The sequence below is a fragment of the Bufo bufo genome, chromosome 2 (assembly GCF_905171765.1).
Source record: "Bufo bufo chromosome 2, aBufBuf1.1, whole genome shotgun sequence".
Classification (NCBI taxonomy): domain Eukaryota; kingdom Metazoa; phylum Chordata; class Amphibia; order Anura; family Bufonidae; genus Bufo; species Bufo bufo.
Genome location: NC_053390.1, coordinates 49,189,364 through 49,216,108, shown reverse-complemented (window position 1 = coordinate 49,216,108; position 26,745 = coordinate 49,189,364). Strand labels below are relative to the sequence as shown.

General features: G+C 43.2%; 1 protein-coding gene across 3 annotated transcripts in view; it reads right to left on the bottom strand.

Moving 5' to 3' along the window:
* Positions 1–632: 632 nt before the first annotated feature.
* CCDC68 (coiled-coil domain containing 68) overlaps positions 633–26,745 on the bottom strand; it is a 57,112-nt gene continuing 30,999 nt past the window's right edge. For all 3 annotated transcript variants that reach the window (XM_040420147.1, XM_040420146.1, XM_040420149.1), the window contains exons 2-11: positions 26,421–26,566; positions 25,151–25,225; positions 18,384–18,530; positions 17,585–17,710; positions 16,870–16,998; positions 16,443–16,525; positions 14,046–14,151; positions 10,686–10,769; positions 4,501–4,577; positions 633–1,131 (exon numbers count right to left, since the gene is read on the bottom strand). In XM_040420147.1, coding sequence (XP_040276081.1) covers positions 1,059–1,131; positions 4,501–4,577; positions 10,686–10,769; positions 14,046–14,151; positions 16,443–16,525; positions 16,870–16,998; positions 17,585–17,710; positions 18,384–18,530; positions 25,151–25,225; positions 26,421–26,552 — 1,032 coding nt within the window. In that variant the 5' untranslated portion in view covers positions 26,553–26,566 and the 3' untranslated portion in view covers positions 633–1,058. The remainder of the gene's footprint in view (positions 1,132–4,500; positions 4,578–10,685; positions 10,770–14,045; positions 14,152–16,442; positions 16,526–16,869; positions 16,999–17,584; positions 17,711–18,383; positions 18,531–25,150; positions 25,226–26,420; positions 26,567–26,745) is intronic.

Genomic DNA, 26,745 nt, shown 5'->3' with positions numbered 1-26,745 from the left:
GGTGCAATAAAATTACACTTTTCATTAACCTTCCTTTTTTTTCGCCTGTCAGACAAAAAAAAAGGAAGACAGAAGGAAACACAACTGAAGCAAAATCGGACTCGGACCACTGAAGCCAAATCACTGACAGTGAAAAAACACTGTCGTGTGCATGAGGCCTTAGGCTACATGCACACGACCGTATGTGTTAAAAAATTAACGGATGACGTCCGTATGGCATCCGTTTTATTTTGCGGATCCATTATATATGCCTATCCTTTTTCCGCAAAACGGACAAGAATAGGACATGCTCTATTTTTTTGGTGGAATGGAACCACGGACAACGGATGCGGTAAACAAATGGTTGACTATCCGCATTTTTTAACAGCTCCATAGAAATTAATGGGTCCGCATCCCATCCGCAAAAAATACGGAATACATTTGTGTGCATGTAGCCTAAGGCTAGGTCTACACGACGACATGTGTTGCGCGACTCGACAGATAGGGCACAACTACACTGCAACATGTGTCGCGCGACATTTTATCGCACCAATGTCACACGACAATTTTCATAATGATAGTCTATGGTGTCGCACTGCGACATGCTGCGACTGCGACAGACGCAGAAAAATCAATTTCAAATGGATTTTTTGCGACTGTCGCGTCGCAGTCGCAGCACGACACCATAGACTATCATTATGAAAATTGTCGTGTGACATTGGTGCAACAAAATGTCGTCGTGTAGATTTAGCCCCTTAGTCTACTTCTCTGTCCCTACTCAAAAAGGAAGTTCTTCCAGTTTGCCATAAACTTTTCATAAGTTTTAAACCGGCAGAGAGAGTAAGGAGTTGTCCACTTTGGAACCAGCTTCTTTATTAGAAGAGTCCCTTCAAAAGTGAGCTGATCACAGGTTGTTACTTTGCAGAGATCCCCATCGATCAGCTGTGATCTGCCGGGGAATCTGGCAGCAAGTCTTCAGTTTCCCAGCAGCGCCACCGGGTGACGGGACCCAGACCCTGAAATGTTGTCACGTAGCGGAATCCAGCAGGAGAGGGCAGAACATCCTGAAGAGGTCGGCATCAGCTGCTTCCGGGGCTTTTCCTGTTATTCAGCAGCATTAAATACGGAGACAAGGTGCCAAACATGGACTCACTGTAAAGTGAGAAGAATTCACAATTACTGGGAAAAAACAAAACAAAACTGAAATTCTCCATTTTGAATTTTGCATCGTTCAATTTACTTTTATTCTATGGGTCTGTACAATTATGGCAAAGCATGTCTTGTGAAAATTTTTGTTTCTTTTTGGTACTTTGTTCACTGTGTGGTTTAATTAACTTTATTATTTACATCATAGCCATTATGTTGATGCTGTATACCATATTGTTTTGCCCTATAAGACACACTTTCCTCCCCTAAAAGTGTGAGGAAAATGTCAGTGCATCTTATGGGGCAAATACTAATAAAATGCTTCCATTATAGAAGAGCTTATTAGTACAGGAGGACCAGGAAGCAGTGAATGCAGCTTTCCTTATGCTGGCCGCACGCTGCGCTGCGCTGTGACCTGCGCACAGTGTGAGGACGTGGGTGTGCTCTGTAACCTCATGCTGTGCAACACTGGGTCTGTCCGGAACAGAAGAGGTAAGTTGATTTATTTATTTTTTCTCTGATCTTAGGTCTTATTAACGTTGAGGATCTGATATGAGGTCTGGTTGGGGGTATTATTAACATTGGGAGTCTGATCTGAAATCTGATTAACATTGGGGATTTGAGCTGAGGTCTGATTACCTTTCGAGTCTTAGTAACATGGGGGTCTGATCTAAGGTCTGATTTGGGGTTTTAGTAACATGGGAGTCTGATCTGAGGTCTGATTAACATTGGGGGTCTGATCTGACACACCTAAAACCTAGGTGCGTCTTATAGGGTGAAAAATGCGTTACTTGCGCCTGTTCTTTTTCCACTTTTAAACCGTAATACCATTTTTCATGGAAAATATTGCTTTATTTTTTTCCAAATACACATTATTAAAAGTTCACAATGTGGATTCATCACTGATATAATGCTTAGTATACCAAATCATCATATCCTGCCATGTTTACCTTGTGGATCAATAGGCGTCTGTGTTGTTTCTGGTACTGGTCACACCCTTAACCTTCAGGTGTTGCTATTGTGATTATCTAACTTTCCCTATTTAAAGTTGTTTCTCCCACAATGCTGTGTGGTTTATAGCTTCAGTAGGACCTGTGGATAGCTGGTGTTTGGATCTCGGCTGAGTTCCTGGTGCTGCCATAGCTTCTTGGAAGTTAAGTGTTACCTTTCCTTTTGTATTTTGGCTTTTCTGTGTGTTGCATTTCCTTGTCGTTTTGTATTAGGCCTTAGGGAGACTCCCGATCATCCTTCCTTTTGGAGGAACAGGTTGTCTCATTCCTGTCATTAGTACCAGGATCCTTTAGGGTTAGATAGGACCTTAGGTATTCCTGTGTATGAACTCACCTACCTCTGGTAGTCAGTCAGGGCTTTGGTTAGGGTACTTTCACACTTGCGGCAGAGGATTCCGGCAGGCAGTTCCGTCGCCGGAACTGCTGGCCGGATCCGTCAAAATGTATGCAAACTGATGGCATTTGTCAGACGGATCAGGATCCGGCATTAATGCATTTCAATGGGAAAAAAATGCTTGATCCGGCGTTCCGGCAAGTATTCTGGAATTTTGGACGGAGATAAAACCGCAGCATGCTGCGGTATTATCTCCGTCCTGAAAAGACAAAAAGACTGAACTGAAGACATCCTGAGCGGATTGCTCTCCATTCAGAATGCATTAGGATAAAACTGATCAGATCTTTTCTGGTATAGAGCCCCTAGGACGGAACTCAATGCCGGAAAAGAATAACGCTAGTGTGAAAGTACCCTTAGGGTTTTCACTAGGAGGTATCCATCTTCCTTCCCTAGTTTTCAGGCCTTATTTCCTTTCCCATTTCCCTCCCATGTTCGGTGTGGGGTTTCCCTCCCACACTAGAGCATGACAGCCAGGCTTTCTATCATGCTATGCCACAAGCCTACAGCCATGGCAAGCCTGGTCATCTCTGTTAGGTTTCCAGTTGCAAAGAAAACCCATTGGCACCCCACAATTACGTTTGTGGAAAGGGGAGCAGTAAGCAGGGAGCAGATGTCACAGAGGCTACTGACCATGGCATCTAAGGGGAAAAATGTCTTGGTTCAGGGTTGTCTCCTCTCCTGGCCGTAACATTGGGATCCTGGCTGTCAGTGTGGGCTCCTGCGCTGATCGTGTGTCACAGTTACTGCACATGCCCGACCACTATGATGCATTAGTTCAACATGGAGGCTTAAAGGATTGTGCAAAGTGTACAAATTATCCCCTACCCATAGGATAGGGGATAACTAACTGATCAGTGTTTTTCAAGAGCTAGGACCCCCATCAATCCTGAGAACGGGGTCGGGGTCCCCCAAATTGATGGAGCGACAGATCGAGCATGCATCCTGACGCTCCACTCACTCTCTATGAAACCGTCGGAAATTGCTTGTCGGAGAGTGCTGGGTTCAGCTATATCCAGTGGTTCCATAGAAAGTTAATGAAGCAGCGGGGTGCATATCTGACCTGGTGCTCCATCGAATTGGGTGAGAGGAACCCCCATTCTCGGGACTGGTGGGGGTCCAAAGCAGTAGGACCCCCATTGATCAGTTAGTTTTCTCCTATTGTGTAGGTAGGGGATAACTTGTAAACTTGGCACAACCCCTTTAAAAGGTTTATTCTAAAGCCAATAAATTGCAGAAATGTTAGTACAAATCTACGCCTGCTCAAATCAGACCAAGGCTGCCAGGCCAGTACACCTTCAGAGGCAAAAAATTTGTATTTTTATGATTGCATGTTACTCTTTTTTGTCTTAAAATCTTTTTTCAATTGACCTTTATTAAAAATATTGAGCCGTTCTGTCACAAAGGGTTAACTGTGTGACTGGCACTTACACTTTCACTTTGTGACGTCATCTAATAAACATTCTCGCTAAATTACTAAGAGGTCATAAACACTTATTTAAGCCAAATTCTTTTCAGTAAGGTAAGAACTGAGCTATAATGAGTGTTTATAATGTCAGAGTGCAGAGATAAGGAGCCCATCAGCTCTTGGTCTGACGGAAAAGACCGAAAATCCACAGGCAACTAGTAGAGCATCTCAACTATGTACAGAAAAAAGCATGACATATTTTTAATAAAGACCAATGTAAAAAATAATTTTTAGCTCAAAGGTCTCCAAAGGTGTACATAGCCTTTAAGGCAACGGGAGACAAAGTAGCATGGTGCCTCCCTAGATCCACTGCTTGACTGGTGGTGGTCAGAGTGGTTGGACATTGACAGATTGGACGCTGGCGATAGGCCGGTGTGTGTGTGCGTGTAAGTTAAAGTGGCTTTAGCGGGTTAAAAAAATACTGGTAAATATGCCTAATTGGATGGTGGTCAGCCCTACACTAACAGGCATAATACACTGCAAAGCAGAAAATCCAGGACACTTACCTCACTGACGTCGCTTTAGATACTTTGAATTTGCTGGGGCTGGACCAGTGATCCACCTTGTATTTCAATTCTTTGTTCTGAAGAAAACAAAACAAAACAAAGTTATATTTTAACCCTTTCAGTATATGGTCTATGATAGATGTGGGTCCTGTAGATATGCTATGTTGACTATGTGCCTGGCTGCATCTGAGGGGTTACAGAGGCCGGATCAGAGGGAAATACCAGCTCCCCAAACCATTATGCAGTTACGTCAGAAGGGGTTATACTGTGGCCCCCGGTATCATACATTATATGTAGTTGCAACGTGCCAGACCGCAGGGGCAATATGTGAGTGTAATTGTACTCACTTTTCTGTAGCTCCCCTGGGCCGGCCTGCAGTGGAAAGGAAGACAGCACTAAATCCTCCGGGGCACTTTCTATTGCAGGGAACACCAGCCAGATGGTGGTTGAGGTGCCCTTGATGGTAATGGGGTTTGAAGGTGCTTTGGAGGCTGGGCCCCTGTGTTCGTGACGCCAGTACAGTGAGGTGCAATGAGGAGATGGAGTAGAATGAGGAGAGAGGCAATGGTTGAACCAAACAGGAACTTTACTTGTAAATTGTATTCTTACAATCAGGGGCGTAGCTGAAGGCTCATGGGCCCTGGTGCGAGAGTTCAGCTTGGGCCCCCCTTCCCTCAGTGCTTTGTGGCCAGGAGCAGGGGAGCACATAGGCTTTGTGCTCCCTGAGGCAAAAATTTAAACAGCACTCCTCCCATGTCAAATTCTTGACCTAACCCCTTCCCTCCAGCCAGAGGTGTAACTTGACCAGCATGCACTTTCTATAATACCGGTGTCTTCTTATGTGGCCCAAGGATCTTTGGCCCCCCTCAGGCTCCTGGGCCCGGTAGCGACTGCTACCTCTGCACCCCCTATAGCTACGCCCCTGCTTACAATAAATATCATCCATTAGCAGCACTTTGCCATAAATACAGATAGTAAAGCTGTAAATTCCCATACCAGGCTCAGTGAGGTGGTATCTGTAGGTTCCAGCTCCACTATGTAGAAGTGATGATCTTACTAGTACTTGGTTCCTGATCTTGCTTTAGTCACTCAGCCTTTCAATAATGCTTTGGATCCTCTGTAAGTAAATATTCTGACAGATGGCCTTTCTGTCCTAGGTTATGGTGGGCAAAGGTGACTATAGCCTGATAAACGGCAGTTATCTTCCTTTGTCTATGTCCTATAGTTCAGTAATCCAGCAACTCAAGGGCGGTCTCCCTTTTGGCAGGCAAACTCTCTGCTCCATTCTTTGAGGAGGTTGCATGAAATACAGCAATTATTCCAGCAAGTCCCTGGAAGGGTTCCTAGTAGGGATGTTACAGTTTCGGATCAATAAGTCCTAGGCTTGGACTACATGGACTGAAGTAGCTTCTCTCTCTGAGGCAAGGCCTAGAGGACAGAGTCAAGTCTGGCTCCTCTCCTCTCCTCCTAACTCCTCCCTCCTAGACTCCCATTTCTAATCTCCTGTCTAACTTCCTGTGTGCTGACCTATATAAATGTTGTGAGGGTGACACCTAGTGTTGGATATGTGTAGTGCATCCACCAGCTTGTAATAGGAATTTTACAGCTGTCACAAAGGAAAATACATTAATAGTGTAAAATAACATAGGATGGCATATAAACATTTTGGAGTGGCCCATTCACACATAAGTGGGATACTACATTGTTATCTGCCGATACTTGATCCAGCGCTTCCCTTAGTACAGAACAATGTCCCACAACTTGTAAAATCATCAGCTGCCTGTTTCTGCCACTAGGGGGCGCTCCGGTCAATAGGAAACATAAATAGGTTATACAGATCTCCCTCTATTGGTGGCAACAGGCAGTGGAAATTTTTCCAAGGATTTGGCAGATGTTGGGCTGGGAATTGGTGCCCTATACTCAGGGTCATTGGTGGGCCCAGGGCAAAGTTTTCATGACAATAAACTGCAAAAAAAAATCCAGTGTAGTGCACTATGCTATTCCAATACAAATAAAACAGATACAGATCAGATCCCAACAAAAGACAGAACAGACACCATAACCCCTTCCCAGCATATGACATACTTGTACTCCATTTCTCTAACTTTTTTAGGTCCTTTGGGTCCAGAAGTACCAGTTTTTTAAACAATTTCTTGCTGCTGTGGAGTCTTTATTCTTCTCAAATCACAATCTTCCAAGTTTTTAAGCCTTACCCCATTTTACCTAGAACATCCTCACCACACCCAGAATACCAGACCTAATTTCCAGGATAGAATTCAGAGGTCTGAGAACGAAAGGTCGACCACATACAATGCACATGTATGCACGATGTTGAACGTCCAGACGACATCGCTTCTCGGTTGACAGAAGCCATCACATGAATTATTTCATGGTCTTAAATCTTAAGACTTGCTCTGGTGGAGTGCGGCAACTGAAGGAAAGTTCTCTAATGGTTCCTGACACTGACATGTGCTGACCTGAGGGGAGGTCCAGCGATAGGTGGGTGCAACTAGAGAAGCTGGGAGTAGTAGCGATGGCAACGAGGGTAATTGTAGTCCTCATTGTGGCTCATCTCTCTCCCTTTTGCACTCCCTGGGCTGTGCGGGGAGTAAATGGAGGACGCACAGTGGCTCAGTGGTTAGTGGTGGCTCAGTAGGTATCAATAGTGCCTTGCTGGGGTCCTAGGTTTGAATCCAACCAAGGGCAACATCTGCATGTAGTTTGTATGTTCTCAGGGCGGGCGGGCAGGGCAGCCGCCCGGGGCGCTGTCAGAAGGGGGGCGCCGGCAGGGCACAGCAGGAGATGAGCATTGCGCTTCCATTGTGGAAGCGCTCACTCATCTCCAAAGTCATCTCATCTGTATCGCCGTCCTCAGGCAGCCTATCAGAGGCCGGTCGCGGCTCAATGACGTCATCGCGCCGCCTGAGCCAGCGAGGGACACAGGCCGGAAGAGGCCTGCATCGCATCCTGGAGGAGGTAAGTATAAGTTTATTATTTTTTATGTAAAAATGACAATCCTGGCACATAAGGGGGGCTGCTGGGCTGGCACAGACATAAGGGGGGCTGCTGGCACATAAGGGGGGCTACTGGCACATAAGGGGGGCTGCTGGCACAGACATAAGGGGGGCTGCTAGCACATAAGGGGGGCTACTGGCACATAATGGGGGCTACTGGCACATAAGGGATAAGGGGGGCTACTGGCACATAAGGGGGCTACTGGTACATGATAGGAGGCTACTGGCACATAAGGGGGGGCTACTGGCACTTGATAGGGGGGCTACTGGCACATGATAGGGGGGCTACTGGCACATGATAGGGGGCTACTGGCACATGATAGGGGGGCTACTGGCACATGATAGGGGGGCTACTGGCACATGATAGGGGGGCTACTGGCACATGATAGGGGGGCTACTATGATAGGGGGGCTACTGGCACATGATAGGGGGGCTACTGGCACATGATAGGGGGGCTACTGGCACATGATAGGGGGCACTCAGGCTACTGGCACATGATGGTGGGGGGCTCTTATTACTGGCACATGATTGGGGGTTATCTATGGGGGCACATCTTACTGGCACATGATATGGGGCACATCTTACTGGTACATGATTGGGGGCATCTATTGGGGCACTTATTACTGGCACATTATTGGGTGGCACTATAGGGACATCTACAGAGGCTAAAAAGAAGGGGTATTTTATATGGGGGCTCTGTATAGGGGCATTTTATACTGGGACACATTATGGTGGGTACTATGGGGAAGGGGGGAGAGGAGCACTATGGGGTCATCTACGGGGGCACTGAGAAGGGGTATTTTATATTGGCACATTATGGGAACATTAGCTCAACTGGGGGCTTTACAAGGGGGTATGTTTTGCACATTATAAGGAGAATTATTACTACTGGGGGGGCATTATGGTGGGCTTTATTACTCCCCCATAGTATGACCCCCTAGTAGCAGCACCAGGCTCTCTCTGCTCTGCTATCTCTCTGTCCCTTAATCCTTATTATGAAATCTTTCTCATTAGGATAAAACACAACATCAGCTCCGCCGAGCCCCCGGCCAAAGTGTTGAAGTGGCGTCCGAGATCCCCAAGGGCCAAGCCAAGTAACTGTAAGTTTTCATGTGAAATATGTTTATGTTATACACATATAGCCTACACTGTGCCACACAATATACAGTATACCTCTACACTGTGTAGGGGTTAGGCTCCATTCACACATCCGCAAAATGGGTCCGCATCCGTTCCGCAATTTTGCGGAACGGGTGCGGACCCATTCATTCTCTATGGGGACGAAATGGATGAGGACAGCACACAGTGTGCTGTCTGCATCCGCAATTGCGGAGTGCGGCCCCGATCTTCGGGTCCGCAGCTCCGCAAAAGATAGAACATGTCCTATTCTTGTCCGCAGCTGCAGACTCTCATATACAGTATGTAACATATACTCTGTTTACCTACTGATTAATACGCATTCTTTTATACAGCACATGCATACCATACATACATGCATTATATACACTTATATACTAGTGATGAGAGGGAGGTGCCATATTCGATTTTGCGATATTTCGCGAATATTCGATTGAATATTCGTATTATATTCGTCGAAATCGAATATTCGTAATTATTTCATTTACGCGAATAATATGCGATTAAATTAATCGTACGATTTTTTATTTTTTTGTTTTTTCTGTATAAGGCACCCTTCCTATGACTATGGCTAGGCTAATATGTGTATTTTACGAATATTCTTAATATTGCTCTAACTTCGTCTTTTAGAATATTCGTAATATTCTAAAAGACAAAGTTAGAGCAATATTACGAATATTCTAAAAGATGAAGTTAGAGCAATAATATTCCACTTTGGCATACTGCTCCCCGACAAGCGTCCCCGTCACCATGGGAACGCCTGTGGATTAGAATATACCATCGGATCTGAGGTTTTACGATCTCAGGGAAAACTCAGATCCGATGGTATTTTCTAACCCACAGGCGTTCCCATGGTGACGGGGACGCTTGTCGGGGTGTTGTATGCTGAAGTTGATTAAATAACGATTTTGTCATGCGCTCGGGCACACGTATTAAACCATTACGATTTTTCTGCTGTAATATTCGTGAACTCGAATATTATAACCGAGATTATTGGTTTAGATTAGAATAGGACGAATATTCTAAAATTGAATATACAGCAATATATTCTTTATTTAGAATATTCGTCATATTTGGTCCATCTTCCTTCCAGCTTCAATTCAGTTGCTCGTGGGCCAATGGCTCATTGACCCACATGCAAGAAGCAGGGAGGAATCATATATTTTCAGATGAAAAAAAAATATAATAAAATACGAATATTCGATTTCGCGAATATATGGAACTATATTCTAAATATTCGCGAAATCTCGAAGTTGCGATATTCGAGATAAAAATTCGATTATTCAGGCTCAACACTATTATATACATAGCATGCAGATTAGACACATATATACCACATACACTGTGTTTTAATCAGATATTTATACAGACGTATACTACATACATACAGTACAACATGCACACATTGTACATACCTGTCATACACAGTGGCCCACATTTACTAATGTCAGTGCGCCCATATTTTGTTGCAAATTGTGCCAAAATTGAGCTCAGATTGTCACAGTTTGGTGTATTTGATAATATGTGGCACACCTAGTTTTTGAAAAATCCACCTTGCCTAGCTTGTCAAGGCTTTAGTTTTCTCAGCCGAAGCAGCACAAGTGAGGTCATGCTCCTACGTAAGGTCACCGGAACAGAGAAGGCGGTGGGGCAGACATAGAATTATGTATTGATATATATCTCTACATAGGGTCTGTGCATTCCCCCCCACAACCAGGGGCCTTCTGAACCAGTGGGAGAGATGGGATATTGGGGCTCAGCCTGGGGTCCCCCAATATCTCCAATGATTACCCCATTGCCCCCCTTCCCCCCCAAATTTTTCCCTGGTAGGGAAGTGTCATTCAGAGAGGTCTATAGATCCTGGATCACAGCTCCTTCTCTGCTTGCAAGATCTCTAAGTAATCCACAGACCTTATTTTTTCAAAGATTTTTATAATTGTTAATAGCACAAAACTCCATCAATTGCACCGTCCAGGACACACCCGATAACCATTGATTCAGAGATTTATACAGTATATATATATTTTTTTTTACCTCACATTCAAGAAAACCGATTTTTTCCTTCAGTTCCCCAATCGTTACATCCTGCTCTTTCAGGCGGTTCTTCAGTTCTTCCCTCTGAAAGCACAGCAAGAAAGTAGATTTTTTAATAGAAACTTTTAAAAAAAAATTTTCCGCCAATCAAATTTGTTATAGGAGGTGTTCACTTTAGATATTCCCTTTTTTGTTAGAAAGATTTCCCCGAAAATAAGATGATCATAAAGTTTCCTGCTTCTGGAACCTAACTGTAATCATGTGGAAGATTATGGCGGATTGTGGCAGAAAGTGTTCAATTGTTCTGCAGCGCCACCACTGGGCATATAAAGTATTACAGGTGGTTTGCATGTATGTATGCTATGTAATGTAATGTGTTGGAGACTCTAAAGGAGGGACACTCATCCCCCTACACAGGTACAGACAGGGCTAACATACACATAGGATGCTTCCATATACAGATGTAGCAGTATACTCTTTGGTGCATTGTACAACACTACGGAAAACAGCAGACAACAAAACTATTGACTGGGAATTCTTGAAAATAGTGAGAAAATTGTGAAAGGGGATAGACTGCTCCTTCGTTAGGGCATCTTTATTTCAGTAAACATCTTAGACATTTAAACAACAGTTGCAATAACGTCAGACTGCCACCAGAGGGCGATAGAGCTTTATGAGAAGATACAGGACACATCATACATGTCTGAGATACCTTACAGGCGAAACTCGAAAAATTAGAATATCGTGCAAAGTTCATTTATTTCAGTAATGCAACTTAAAAAGGTGAAACTAACATATGAGATAGACTCATTACATGCAAAGCGAGATATTTCAAGCCTTTATATGTTATAATTTGGATGATTATAGTTTACAGCTTATGAAACCCCAAAGTCACAATCTCAGGTCCCCTTTGCTCAAGGGGGTATGGATTAATTAGCTGACTAGAGTGTGACACTTTGAGCCTAGAATATTGAACCTTTTCACTAAATTCTAATTTCAAGCTGCATTAATGCAATTCCTTTTAAGTTGCATTACTGAAAAAAAAAATGGACTTTTGCACGATATTCTAATTTTTCAAGTTTCACCTGTATATGGTTTTAAAATATTCATCATATAAGAATTAAAGTAAACCTTGGTTCAAACCGCAAAATTCAGATGTAGGAAGCATAGATCTGGGCAGCTGTGTGCATGATCTTCACGTTTGGTAGCAAAGTATTGATATCATTTTTCACGTCTGAGTCACAGGCAGGTATAGAAGCAACTACAGAAGCACCCTGCATAAACCAACCGAGATCTCTGCTTCCGGGTCCGATATCAGTTTGTCAATGGACTATATTAGGAAATCGCAGGTGAGCATAGACATAGTGTGGTTCTATTTACTACAACACAGGCATAAGCCGAAGTAGAGCACTACACTTTTATTAAAGGGAACCTGTCACATGGAACTTGGTGTCTGATCTGCAGGGAGCATGTTATAGAACAGGAGGAGCTGAGCAGAGCGATATATAGGTTTATGGGAAAAGAATCAGTATAACTTGTATTTTATTCATTTATATCCCTGCTCATTCTATGCTTATGAGTCCAGGGGGGGGGGGGGGGGAAACCTATCAGTGATTGGCAGCCTCCCCTGTATGACTGTGCATAGAGAGATCACAGATTAGGACCGCCCACTGGACTCTTAAGCATAAAAAGAGCAGAGATTCACAGAAATAAAATACAAGTTATAAAGAATCCTGAATCTATCTGCTCAGCTCCTCCTGTACTATGATAGCACTGCATATATACTTAACATCCTCAAGCCTTAAAGGCTATGTACACCTTCAGAGGCATTTTTCTTTTATGATGGCATGTTACTCATTTTTGGATAAAAATCCTTTTTTTTCAATTGGCTTTTATTAAAAATATTGAGCTGTTCTGTCACAAAGGGTTAACTGTTTTTCTGTCACGCTCTAGTGTGGGAGGGAAACCCCCACACCGAACATAGGAGGGAAAGAGAAAAGGAGAAAGGGCCTGAAAACTAGGAAAGGAAGATGGACACCTGATAGTGAAAACCCTAATCAAAGCCCTGACTGACTACCAGTATGAACTGACCCCAGAGGTAGGGGAGTGCATACACAGGAATACTTAAAGTCCTATCTAACCCTAAAGGACCCTGGTACTAAATTACAGGAATGAGACATCCTGTTCCTCCAAAAGAAACGATAAACAGGAGTCTCCCTAAGGCCTAATACAAAACAAAGAAATGCAACACACAGAAAAGCTAAAATACAAAAGGGAAAGGTAACACTTAACTTCCAAGAAGCTATGGCAGCACCAGGAACTCAGCCAAGATCCAAAACCCAATTATCCACAGGTCCTACTGAAGCTAAAAACCGCACAGCATTGTGGGAGAGACAACTATAAATAGGGAAAGTTAAATGACCACAATAGCAACACCTGAAGGTTAAGGGTTTGGCCAGTACCAGAAACCACACAGACGCCTATTGATCCACAAGGTAAACATGTCAAACCAAACCACGTGTTGACAGTCTCAGAGATCTGCCGCTACTCACTGTTGTGGGGACGTCCGTATGTCTCGTTACGTCTGTGACATTTTCTAGCTGTGTGACTGATACTTTCACTTTCACTGTGTGCCGACATCTAATAACCCTTATCTCTAAATTAATAAGAGGTCATAAACACTTATTTAAGCCACATTCTTATCGGTAAGATAAGAACTGAGCTATAATGAGTGTTTATAAATGTCAGAGATCAGAGATAAGGAGTCTGTCAGCTCCTGGTCTGACGGAAAAGAGAGAAAATCCAAAGGGCGCTACAAGAGCATATCAGCTCTGTACAGAAAAAAAGGACACCATATTTTTAATAAAGACCAATTAAAAAAAATTATTTTTAGCTCAAAATGAGTATAATGCAATAAGAAAATTGCTCCCAAAAGTGTACACAGCCTTTAAAAGTGTTGGGGGTTTGACTTGTAGGAAATAAAAAATAATAATACAACTCTCCAAGAGAACTGCTATTTCAATTCGGGGTATCCCATTGCTCATTGTTATGACTACGTAATGTCCAATGAGAACCATTAGGAGATGCTTCCGTAAGTCTATGTCACATGACCATCGTACATTATGTTACCACGGACAGGAAGTGTCGTTATTATCGTGGCCCGCACAGGATGTCCGGATACAAAAACAAGAGAAAGAATTCTGATAGTAATTATAACTTTAAAAATATAAATACAATTTGGGTGGGTTTCCAACAGTTCCTACCCCCCTCCACGAGAAGGTACGTAACACAGTGGGGCTGGAGGGAGCGTCAAGAGTCCAGGAAAATCGAACATTTAAGAGTTTAAGAGTAGCCCCTCACCTCCTGGATCAATGCGCGGAGATGCTGGTGCTGGGACATCATCAGCTCCTGCAGGTGATTAATTTGTTCTTCTGTCTTAAAAATCTCAGCCTGAATCGATGAACAGCTAAAGAAATAAAATTACTAAAAATTTAGGCTGTTTGGGGCAAAAAAAAAAAAAATTATTAAAGGGGTTGTCTCATCTGAGACATTGGTGGCTTATGGGACCTGCACCTATCTCCAGAATAGGCCCCCAAAGTGAGCGGAGACCTCCCTCCATTCATTTCTATGGGACTGATAAAATTAGCCGAGCGCTGGTTTGGTTATTCATTATGCTCAGTTATTTTGGGAACAACCATAGAAATTAATGGAAAGCATGCCACTCATGCATGATGTGCTCTTCTTCTCTTCTTGGGGCCCATTCTGGAAATAGGTGCAGGTTGCAGATGTGGCACCAGAACCTATCTGTCATTGCTGGCATGTCCTAGTAATATGACATTAATGTCCCAGATGAGACGACCCCTGTAATTTTGTGAAACCTTTAATATTGCAGTTTTCTCACTGGCCAGTTTAGTAGTCACAATAGGCAGATGCTTCCTATCTTCTTTAGCTTCTGTGTCAGCTTTACTGTATAGTTTGGGGCAGATCATCTAATTATCAATAGGTGGGTTAAAGCGGTTTACCGGTAAAGTTATTCCCTATCCACTGGATGATTGGTAGGGGTCCAACTGCTGAGCCCCCCTCCCCACCAATCATGAGAACGGGGCCCCATGCCCCTGAACTGATGGAGTGGTTGAGCAAGGGTTGAGCTCAAACCCCCACCATCAGATAGTTATTTACACTCTTCAGCATTGAAATTGCAGCACCAGGAAGGACAAGCCATGCGGTTATGCTAATTGAGGAAATAAGATCTGCAAATTATCACATTTTCAAGCACCTAGCTCCAATCTGTGGCCTGTGGGAGGGGCATAAAAGCCAGATTGAAAGCAATTTTTTTAGCCACATAAAACCTCAAAAATCAGAACAAGTTGTGTGTGATTATTGTGCGATGCCTCCTGTTCCTCAACGTGCCAGTTATCAACACTTATCACAAACTGAGAGGGACAGAATCCTTGAATTGAGAGAACTTGGTTTATCAGTCCGGTAGATCACTATGCATCTAGGCCAAAATTTCAGCATCATTTAGCGTTATGTATACTGGAAGTTGAGAGAACATCATGGAGGTGGAGCACAGAGGCAAACCTCTGCACTGACGGATCATTTGATTATAAGAACGGCACAAAGTGAAAATGGATGTTACATCCAAAGCCTAAGGCAGCAAACAGTGTCTACACAGACCATCAGAAGGTGTCTGCACAACATTGGGCCAGACGTCCAGCTTCAGTTGTTGCATTAACCTCATATCACCGCTCTAAAAGGCTATCGTGGTGAACAGCAAGATGGCAATTGAGGCTAGAATGGAGGTCTATTCTCTTCAGTGATGAGTCACGCTATTTTCTCAGATGCAATGGCAACTGGAGATTGGTCTGGAGACCATATATGCAACGTCAGGAAGAAACCTTCACAAGGGAACATCAAACTGGTCCTACTTCCATGATTATGGTGTGGGGCGATAAAATATACAGTGGTCGGACCCCTCTAGTTTTCATTTCAGGTACACTAATAGCTTGGAGTTAATTAATTTGATGGTGGAACCAGTGGTACCACCATTTCTGCAAAGTGTCAAGAGGATGACGCCTGGCTGCATGTTACTCCTGCTAACGTGAGCAGCCTGCACGGCCTAAGCCTCCGACCATGGCTTGCAGCATCTCTAGATTTGTCTCCCATCGAGCACGTATGGTATAGGTCATTGGTTGGCAATAACATAGGAAGCTGCCAGCAGTCAATCTTGATGATTTGTGTGCCCAAGATCATTTAGCATGGCAGAACATTCCTCAGACAATCATCAATAACTGCATTGATAGCATGCCAAGGAGTGCAAAAGTGTGTACATTCCTGCATGTGTTGCTCATACTCAATACTGAATAAATCAAGATGTTTTGAATATTTTGCTTCCATTGTTTTATAATTTGCATATCATTAACATGTCTATCAAGTCTTCCATAGTTCCACTACCTTTCCTTCTTGGTATTGCAGTTTTAATGTTGAGGACTGTATATATACATGTATGGGTAGTATGGCCACACGGTCAGGTTTCCTAATGATGTTTTGGGAGTCAAAACCAGAAGGAGAGAGAGTATAAAGGAAAGATAAAACTTCTCTTTTTTGAATTCACTCCTGATTTTGGCTTTAAAAACTGCATCAGAAAACCTGACCGTGTGGTTGTACCCTGAGATCTCGTCTCTTCTCCTTTTCTTCCTTCTCATCTGATAAAGACTAGGCAATACCTACACCACTATAAACAGATTTACTACTGACCCATTGGGGTTGGAAGGATCGCCCATTCTTCTCGAGAGCTTATTTTCTAGTAAACGTTTCTTTTCCACCAAAGATGTATTTTCCTATAAGGAAAATACAGAAAATTCACAGGATTTATATAAATATAGTATATCACATGTGCATTAATCTATGGACATGAACACAAGTCTGGTCCTACAGTCTGTGAATTCTCACTGACATATAGGGGACCAATGGAGGAGCGTATGACTGCAGGATCAGATTTTGTAGTCTGTTGCCATGGAAACATTTAGACATTCATAGGAGTTGTGAACTCAAGATGAAAGATTTTGAATGGACTATTTGCTTCATGTTTCATTTTAGACGCAGTGAAATGAAAAGTTGACATAGCCTTCAAGTAGAATATAATGTCTCTTGCAGTGAATATTATGAGGCCTAGATCACGTACTGCTTCCATCCGCTCCATCAGCTTCTCCAGCTCAGTGATCCGGCTGTGCTTCTCCTGAATTTTGTCAGCCACTTCATTCAACCTCTCGATGCTTTTCTTAAACCGATCCTCATTCTCTGCAGCAGAAACCTAAAAAATAGAACCAAAAAGAACCCAATATTTCCATCATCTTAAATGAGTTGTATGAGAGTCTGTGATGCATCATCTACAATTGCTCTGCAGATGCATCACTGGACTGAACCATGACAGATCAGCAGAGGCGGATTGGCCATAGACCTTACAAGGAAATTCCACAGTGGGCCGATGCCCAGGGGGCCGCCTGACCCCTCCTCACGGCCAGCCAGTGGAAGTTTTTGGGGATGTATTTTGTGCTGATTGGGGCAGTATTTTATGATGGACTGTGGTATTTGGCTCTGTTGGGGTGGTATAATGTGCCACAATATGGTATTACTGGCCCCGCCATTTGTGTTCGCCCTGCCTTCCATCAAATTGGACCCGACTACAAAACGGGGCCACTTTTAGTTTTTTTTTCCAGGGCCACTTAAAGTTCCCAGTCCGTCCCCTGCAGATCAGTTTATGTTCTATTCTGGTGCCGTGGATTTACTCAATTGACTGTATAACTTGGATGGAAAATAAATGATATCGGACTTTTAAACTGCTGAATCCTGTGATCGCCAATCCCCCTTTCACATATGGATCCAACCACACCCTTTACCTGTAAGCGCTGCTTTTCCTCTTCATGAGATTTCCGGACTTGTTCAGACTTCTTGTTGTAATTTTCGTACAGTTTATGGGTGGCGTCCCTTATCGCACCTGATCCAGCTTCACGTGTCGCTTCCAACTGGAATAACAGAACCGGCATTACACTCAAATATACCGTAACTTGGTATATAACTCGGAAACTCGTATATAATGAGCGGCGGGGCCAATATTCGAATTCGCAATATTTTGTTAATATTTGTGCGAATATTCGTCATATATTCGCGAATTCGTGATCTCCAGTCATTTTCTTGATTGCGAAAATCGGCATTCGCAATAAAAATTCACGATCAACACTACTCGGGAAATTGTTTTTTACAGTATAAACTTCGGCTCATCGGAGCCAATGCATTCTAATACTGTACGGAGTGTTCGCTTCGTACGGTATTGAAACAAAGTTTTATGCAAATCGACTTCGGATGTTTCATCGGAAGTCGATTCATTCATCCCTAGTAACTATATGTAACAACCCAATCTTATTAAGGTTGTTACCTAGCAACAGAAGCCACAGCTAGCAGGTGACTACTCCAGATCTCAATTTTCCTTCTCCACCATACTGTATTATTTTATTGATGTAACAGCACTAGAACTTTCACCTCTAGGTTTTCTATAGCAATGCCCACCAGGGCTAATGGCTACTTTTGTCCAATTTTTTGACCATGTAGGTTCTTAAGGAGGTAGAGGAGGTGGGAAGTTTAAACAACCTGGCCAAGAGCTCCATAACTACTTTATCTTTTGAGAATTTGTCACTCTACCTTAATCTGTAGATCTTCATTATCTCTGTGAACATCCACAATCTGCAGGTCTTGATCCTTTAACTTCTCAAGGATCCGTTTATACCGCGAGCCAAAGGAATCCTCGTCTTCGTTGCTGTGCCCATTTTGTTTCATGTGAGAAGAATTCTGAGATAAAGATTAGTCGTGAGTTAATCATCAATAAACAGATATAACCTATAATAGATCGACAGAAAAATAAAAGATGGGGTCTCAACTTGACAACCTCTTTGTAAAAGCCAGTTATCATGATTAGAGATGAGCGAACTTCTGTTTTAAGTTCGGCGTCTAAAGTTCGGCTTCCGGTTAGCGGAGGATCCCGATATGGATTCCGAATTCCGTTGTGGTCCGTGGTAGCGGAATCAATAATGGCCATTATTGATTCCGCTACCACGGACCACAACGTAATTCGGAATCCATATCGGGATCCTCCGCTAACCGGAAGCCGAACTTTAGACGCCGAACTTAAAACAGAAGTTCGCTCATCTCTAATCATGATAATTAAGTGATCGGTGCAGATCTGGCTTCTGAAAAATCCATTGTTATCCCTGGCAGAGGTTGTGGCCAACCATACAGTTTTCCTGTAATGTCCACTAAACTGTGTTATTACATGGTGCCAAGTGAAAAGAATGGGAGACCACATAATATTGTACATGGCCGGGCTGAGTCCTCCAGAGCCAGATCCCCTTTTTCTTTGTGTCTCTTCACTCTGCTTACAGAAGGGGATCTCAAGAAGTGTACCTTCTTCTATGAGGCTCACACAAGCATTTTAAGGATATTATCTGGATTTTTTTTTTTATTCTGAAAGTAGAGCATTGCATCTGAAAGGGGTTGTCCATTTTGGAAACCCAATTCCATACACATTGTTAGCAGGGCCGCACTACCAATTAGGCGAGGCGATCGCCTCAGGCGGCGTGGCCCTGGTGACAAGTGGGGGGGCGTCAAGGCACAGGGAGATGAGCGCTTCTATTGTGGAAGCGCTCATCTCCATAGTCATCTGTATCGCCGTCCTCAGGACAGTGATACAAATGGATTCTGCGGGGCAGGGGAGAGGCGTCTGCGGGGCAGGGGAGAGGCGTCTCTCTTCCCCGTTCCTCTGATAGGTTGCAGGCACTAGACATCATCGCGCCGCCTGAGCCGTGCAGCACGGGACACAGGCGGGAAGAGGCCTGCATCGCATCATTGCCAGCCTGATGGAGGTAAGTATGTGAGTTAATTTTTTTTATATGGTACAATACAGGAGAGGAGCACTGTGGGGGCACTTGTTACTGGCACATGATTGGGGGGCATCTATGGGGGGCACTTTTTAATGGCACATGATTGGGGGCATCTATGGGGGAACTTCTTATTGGCATATTATTGGGGGGCACTATGGGGGCATCTATGGGGCACTTCTTACTGGCACATTATTGGGGGGCACTTTTTACTGGCACATTATTGGCTGGCACTTTGGGGGCATCTATAGGGGCACTTCTTACTGGTACATTAGTGGGGGGGAACTATGGGGGCATCTACTGAGGCTACAAAGAAGGGGTATTTTATATGGGGGGCACTATGGTGGAAGGGGGGGAGGAACACTATGGGGGCATCTACTAAGGCCACATAGAAGAGGTATTTTATATGGGGGGCTCTGTATAGGGGCATTTTATACTGGGACACATTATGGTGTGTACTATGGGTAAGGGAGAGAGGAGTACTATGGGGTCATCTACGGGGGGCCCCAAGAAGGGGTATTTTATACTTGCAAATTATGGGGAACACTGAGGGCATCTACTGGGGCACTATATATGGGGCATTTTATACTGGTACATTATGGGGGGCACTAGGTGGAAGGGGGGAGAGAAGCACTATGGGGGCATTTACTGGGGGACACTATATAGGGGTATTTTATACTGGCACATTATGGGGGCACTATGGGGACATTAGCTCAACTGAGGGCATTAAAAGGGGGTATTTTTTGCACTGCCACACATTATAAGGGGGCATTTTTTCACTGAGATTGTGAAAACTCAGATCCCATGGTATATTCTAACCCCTAGGTGTTCCCATGGTGACGGGGACGCTTGTCTGGGCGGAGTATGCCGAAGTGGAACAACTGTACAGATTGAAAAAAAAAAAGACGAATATTCTAAAAAATAAATACATTCGATATAGTGCTATTTATTCGTTTTTTAGAATATTCGGCATTTTTCCCATCTAAAGTCATGATTCCTCCCTGCTTAAGTTGCTTGTGGGCCAATGACTCATTGGCTCACAAGCAATAAGCAGGGAGGAATCAAGTGTTCAGATGTTAAAAAATGACGAATATTAGATATAGCGAATATATAGCACTATATTAAAAATATTTGCGAATTCTCGAAGTTGCGATATTCGAGATAAATATTCGTAATTCGAATATTCGCGCTCAACACTACTGAAAAATGGTGGTCTGGTCTGAAGGTCTGAAAGGAGAAGATGAGGCAAGAGAACATCTACATCAAAGGAGACATCACTGGATGTAAGAGGTATGGGGCGCTGTATTACCCTGTATGTTCTGTACTGATATACGTAATGTTAGGAGGAAAGGGGGGGGGGGGGGCGCTTTTTCAATTTTCGCCTCATTCAGCAGAAAGGCTATGTGCATCCCTGATTGTTAGGAGATTCCGAGTTAATAGAGGGAGTCCTCTGTTCACGATCCTCATGTCTAGGCCACAGTGGAGAGCGGTTACAAAAAGTGTTTACCTCTTTTGAGGACCTGTCCTGCATTACATAGACAACCCACTAATTTAAATGGGCTTGTGTATTGCTTGGTTTCTCCTGTGAGGGCGCTGAAGGGAAACACTTACATCCAGGTTTGCCCCACACATTACAGCTGAGCACTTTTCTAATCAGCTTATTGCCAAGGGACACTTCTAAGGAGTAGGGACTGTCCAAAGTGGAGAACTCTTTTGAAGCAATCCTAAGTTCAAGAAAAATAAAATAAAATCACTTGAACTGGGGAATGAACAGAACATTTACTCGATTACCTCCTTTTCATCTTTTCAATTGCAGATCTGGTTCCTCTTCTGCCTTCCAAGATGGCCACACCATTTCTCAGACTACCTGATGCACACTGTGCATTTGGTAGTTCAAGACACTTCCTGTTGCCCTCAGATTGGCTGGCCAATCCAAATGCAGCGCTGAACAAGCAGGAAGTGTCCTGGATTACAAAATGCACAGTATGCATCAAGTAGTCTGGAAAATCTTGGAAAGCAGAAGAGGAACCTGATCTGCAGCTGAAAAGATGAAAAGGAGGTCACCAGGTAAGTGTTTTGTTTTCTTGAACTGGAAGGTTGCTTTAAGAAGATGTCAATTGTGGGCATTTTTGTTTTCAATATACTCTTTTAGATGATACAGAAATATTGGACTACAGTAAGAATTATCAAGGAATCGCCCTCCTCTTCTGAATGTGAACAACCTCAAAAGCTTCATCAAAAATCTCAAAAACAAGAGGCTTCTTTTTGGATTTTTAAGCTAGTGGACATAGCCTTGAAATTGTATTCATTCCCATGCCTGTTGTTGACTAAACATCTGTAACTGCTGGTGTACAGGGTCGGAACTGACCCACTAGAGTACCTGAGGGTTGTCCAATGATCTCAAGCTCTGAGGGAATAAAGGTCCCTAATGGTCCAGCAGAAGACAACCACATTTGGAGGTGACTTTGGAGCAATCATCTACCACAAGGGTCAATTTCTTATCAGTAATAGCCTATTAGATCTTATTGATCATATGTCCTGTTTACAATTTAACAACAGAAATTACAATGTCATTATAAGTGGACATCACATGTTCTGTGCAGATGGAGGGTGGACCCCACAAACATCTCCTCTGATGGGCCTGAGGAACCATAATCAAAACACTAAAGAAATGGTCCAAAATTCTCTGTATATATTGTAATCTGTCAACAGCACAGTTTCAGGCTTGTTAGTGCTCATCAGTGTAACAGAGGACCAACACAAAAATATTCCTCCTCTGGGAGAAAGCCCTAATACCATTCCTGCTTCAAGGAAGCAGATATGTTTACTGCCTTGCCAACCATGGCTCTACAGAGCCATCACATCGGGAGCCATCTGATGAGGACCAGCAAGTTGAATCTGTACTTTACACTTTTCTGGTTGTCCAATATTTTCTTGTCTAAGAGAAACTTGACCCTGTGCATGTAAAATAATCAAATGATGCTTATCAGGGAACATGAGTATGAAGGCAGAGCGGGTAAATACACCCATTTAGCACACAGCATATGTCAACAACTTTACAGCTCATCTGGTTTCACTAACCCAATGTAATTGCAGAAAGCAAACATCGCCAGGATACAATAATTACTGCATATGAAAGTCCAAGTCAATGACTGCAGTGCAGTGTAGAAGAGAAAAAGAGTGTAAATATAAGAAAATATACAAATAGGTTCTTTTTTTCGTCATGTCCTTCATTTTCTATACCTATTGGATTTAATATATTTACTACTAGTATTGAATTCCAATTTTAGCTCTGTTAAAAATGCCTTATGTTGGTCTGACCAAGAGAAGATAAAAAATATATTATGTGACCATTTAAAAAAGAAAAACACTTAAATATTCCAGTATTCACACTAAAGCAGGCACAAAAGGCTGACATTTTCCTGCCTTCACCTTTCAGCTTTACTGTACAGACAGGGACAGAGTCAGCAGAGGTTTTTTAAGGAATTTAATGACAACTTTATAGAACTGTTGGAGGTCTGGGGGATGGGATGTACTGATAACTGTCCATAGACTGATAATCTATAACATTTCTCTGTTATTTAATTAATTCCCATTCTTGGCAGCCGCCATAAAGCACACACACTCGCTTCACTTTACAGATGAGTGCAACAGTATGGCCGCTCCAGCAAATTGAGCCAGAAATCTTGCACACATGCTGCACACCACATCTGTTAAGCATTTTAGACAGTTCAACAAGAAGGTTTGACAAGAAGGTGGGGATTTTCTGGAAAGAGGTGGGGCTTATCAGAATGCAAGTGTGGTTTTTATATGAGAAAATGGGCGCCAAAATTGTAACAATATAGGCGCAAAGTAAACCAACCAATTGCCGGTGTAGAGTTAGACAAAAGTGTCTAAAGATGCCCCAAAGTTAACATAGAACGTGAGACACTGATAAATTTGACACATCTTTAGACTGCCTTTATGCTGTCTAAATTTCAGAGAAGATTAATATATCTGCCCAACTATTTCTCTTCTACAGACTTACATTTAAGTCCTCAGTTGGACAATCCCTACTCAAAATGTTCTGATGATCAGCTATTTGTGGCCACTAAAATGAATGGATGACAGGGGTGGATTGGCCATAGACCTTACAGGGAAATTTCCCGGTGGGCCGATGCCTAGGGGGCTGCCTGTGCCCCCCTTAGGGCCGGCCAATGGAAGTTTTTGGGGATGTATTTTGTGCTGCTGGGAGTATTTTGTGATGGACTGTGGTATTTGGCTCCGTTGGGGTGGTATAATGTGCCACAATAAGGTATTGCTGGCCCCGGCTATTTGTGTTGGCCCTGCCTTCCATCAATTTAGACCCAGTTACAAATTGGCACCACTTTTAGTATTTTTTCCAGGGCCACTTTAAGTTCCCAGTCCGCCCCTGATGACTGACCATGTAACATCATGGTCATGTGCTCACCTGAGCGGTAGAAGTTGATTTGCAGGGGCTTTCTGCTCTTGCTCATGGAGGGGCATCATCTATGATATCCCTTCTCGAATAAGAATAAGGACAGAGATTTTCCATAATTGTCCTTGAGTAATGAAGGTCCTCTGTTCAGGAGCCAACATCTTTTGGCCAGAGTAGAGAGCGGTTACATAGAGTGTCTCTCAGTCTTGAGGACCTGCCCTGTATTCCACAGACAAGCCAATGTTTGGAAGACTTTGACACGACTTTCACACTTCTACTCTACTGAATTCATTAGAGCTGCAATAAATGAGACGTCCAGTTACAGAAATCTCCAACTATGTTTGGGCCGGCTTGGGTGATCTCTATTGGTCCATTTGGGAATCTGTGGTGGTCCAAACTCACTGTCTCCTAATGACTTATGTGATGTCTCCATGACATATGATGAGTCAACTCTGATTTACCATTTGAGAGCAGAGACACAAATAGCGGACTATGTCCAGCAGAGATATGGCCGTGAAGTGGTTGAAAAGCAACCTGCATTTTTTTTTTACCACAAGGACAGTAACAGTTATTATAAAAGCATGCCAATTTGAGGTAAAACAAGTATTTTTGGCCAATTTTCAGCCAATATATATAATTCTACCCTTAAAGGGGTAGGATATGCCCCCATTGTCTTATAGATGTGAGTCCCACCGCTGGGACCCACACCTATATAGAGAAAGGAGCCCCGAAAGTGAAGGAGGGTGCACTGCGCATGTGCAGCCTCCCTCCATTAATCTTCTATGGGGCCGGCGAAAATTGCCGAGCGCTAGCTCGGCAATTTCCATCGAGCCCATAGAAGTGAATGAGAGCGGTGGCCGGTCATGTGCGGTGCGCTCCCATTCACTTCTATGGGGAGCCGGCTTGGTGGTGGCCAGACCAGAGTCCTCCAGCCACCACCTTGCGGGGCTCCGTTGCCGATATAGGCATTGTCTATGATGAGACAACCCCTTTAAGGAGACAAATGTGAATTATTAATAGGGCAAAATAAAAAAAAATAATCATACTTTTTTTACATGGGCAAAGTATTTTGCAATGGTTTCAAAATATTGCTTTACCTTCTCTTGTGTACTCTTACTGTACGGGTCATCCTTAAATAATTGATTCTGAATCTTCTCTAAAGTTGCCCGGATCTGACAAGTAAAAAAAAACAAAACAAAAAAAACTCTATTACATTTTTACCAGTTAAAACCAAATTGTGATACATGTTCTTTTTTTCTAATTTGCCATAGACTGAAATAGACTGGAGGGGACCTCATTCACAGCTATAGGAGAGTTTTCTAGACATGCTCTGTGACATGTGCAGGGGTCCTTGTGCAGGGAGGGGGAGCAGATACGTTTTGACATCACCTATTGTGAATGGTGAATGAGATGTGTAAGAGAGGGCAGAGACCACACCAGTCTGTGAGGCAAGGGAGAACAGCCACACAAGCAGCATGGGTGTAGTTAAAGAGGAGTGCACCCTTGGCAGAATTTGCAAGGGGAGGGAGAGATCTCACACATATGCAGCATAAGCATAAGTGTCTATATTGCACAGGGGAGAAGAGGAAACACAGGGGCTGTATTTGAAGGGTAAATCAGTCCAGAAATGAAGCTGTGCTGATACATAAGAGCAGTGGAGTAACTACCATGGAGGAAGACCCTGCAATTGATATGGGACCCAGGGGAAGAGCAGCCCAATGTTGACCTGGTTTTCCTCTTCCCAACGTAGATTCACAGTGGTTTCTTGCAGTCACCATTAGGGGGAGCTCATAGCACAGAGATTTTATAGCCTCCATTGAGTGAAATGGTAATTATAAATTCCTATACATTGAGCTCCCCCTAGTGGTGGCTGTAGGCAGCCAGTTTTAGCATGCACTATGTGAAGTTAAGCAGAGGCTTTAGAACTGTATGGGGGAGATTTATCAATATATTTCTGGCATTTGTCTGGTGTAAATACATTGTAGAATATGGTAGTTAGAATGGACACCATATTTTTGAAGCGTTTCCAACATGAAAAGTCTGGTAAAGTGAAACAGCAGTTACAACTTTTTATCAAAAATTCCTCCAGTTAATAAATAAATAAAAAAAATATAAATTTGTCAGAAATTTCACTGGGAAGGGGGCATACTGAGTTTTCATATGGGTCTTATGAGACCTGTGTACACCTCTGCCTTGACAGCTAGTGAAGGCAGTAGTGTCCTGGACTTACAGATCTCACATGCAGCATGGATTCTGCTGGAGACATGACCACAGAATATATCTGTATATGATTTACTTGGTGTAAAGGTGTATACATGGTTAGAAGGGCATCAGGTGGGGGGATTATGAAGCACGGCAATCACTCACAGTGCGGACATATTCAGTCTCCTCTTTGGCGTGAGCCGCCGTCGATCCATACATGTAAAAAATATCATCTTCTGGTGAACCTTGATCAACTTTTCTCATGAACCCGTTTTCTGAAGGTGAAATTGTTGTCATTGTTCTAGCATTTCCTAGAAGATCAACAAAGCACTAAGTCAAAATAAAAATAACCTATAGGGAGTATGCAAAACCAACAAATTATCAACCCTTCCCTTCATAAAATATAACTTTGAATCGGTTAATTAAAACATATAGAATGCCCCTACTGGATTGTACATTGTCAATCAGATATATCTTGATCATATAGTAA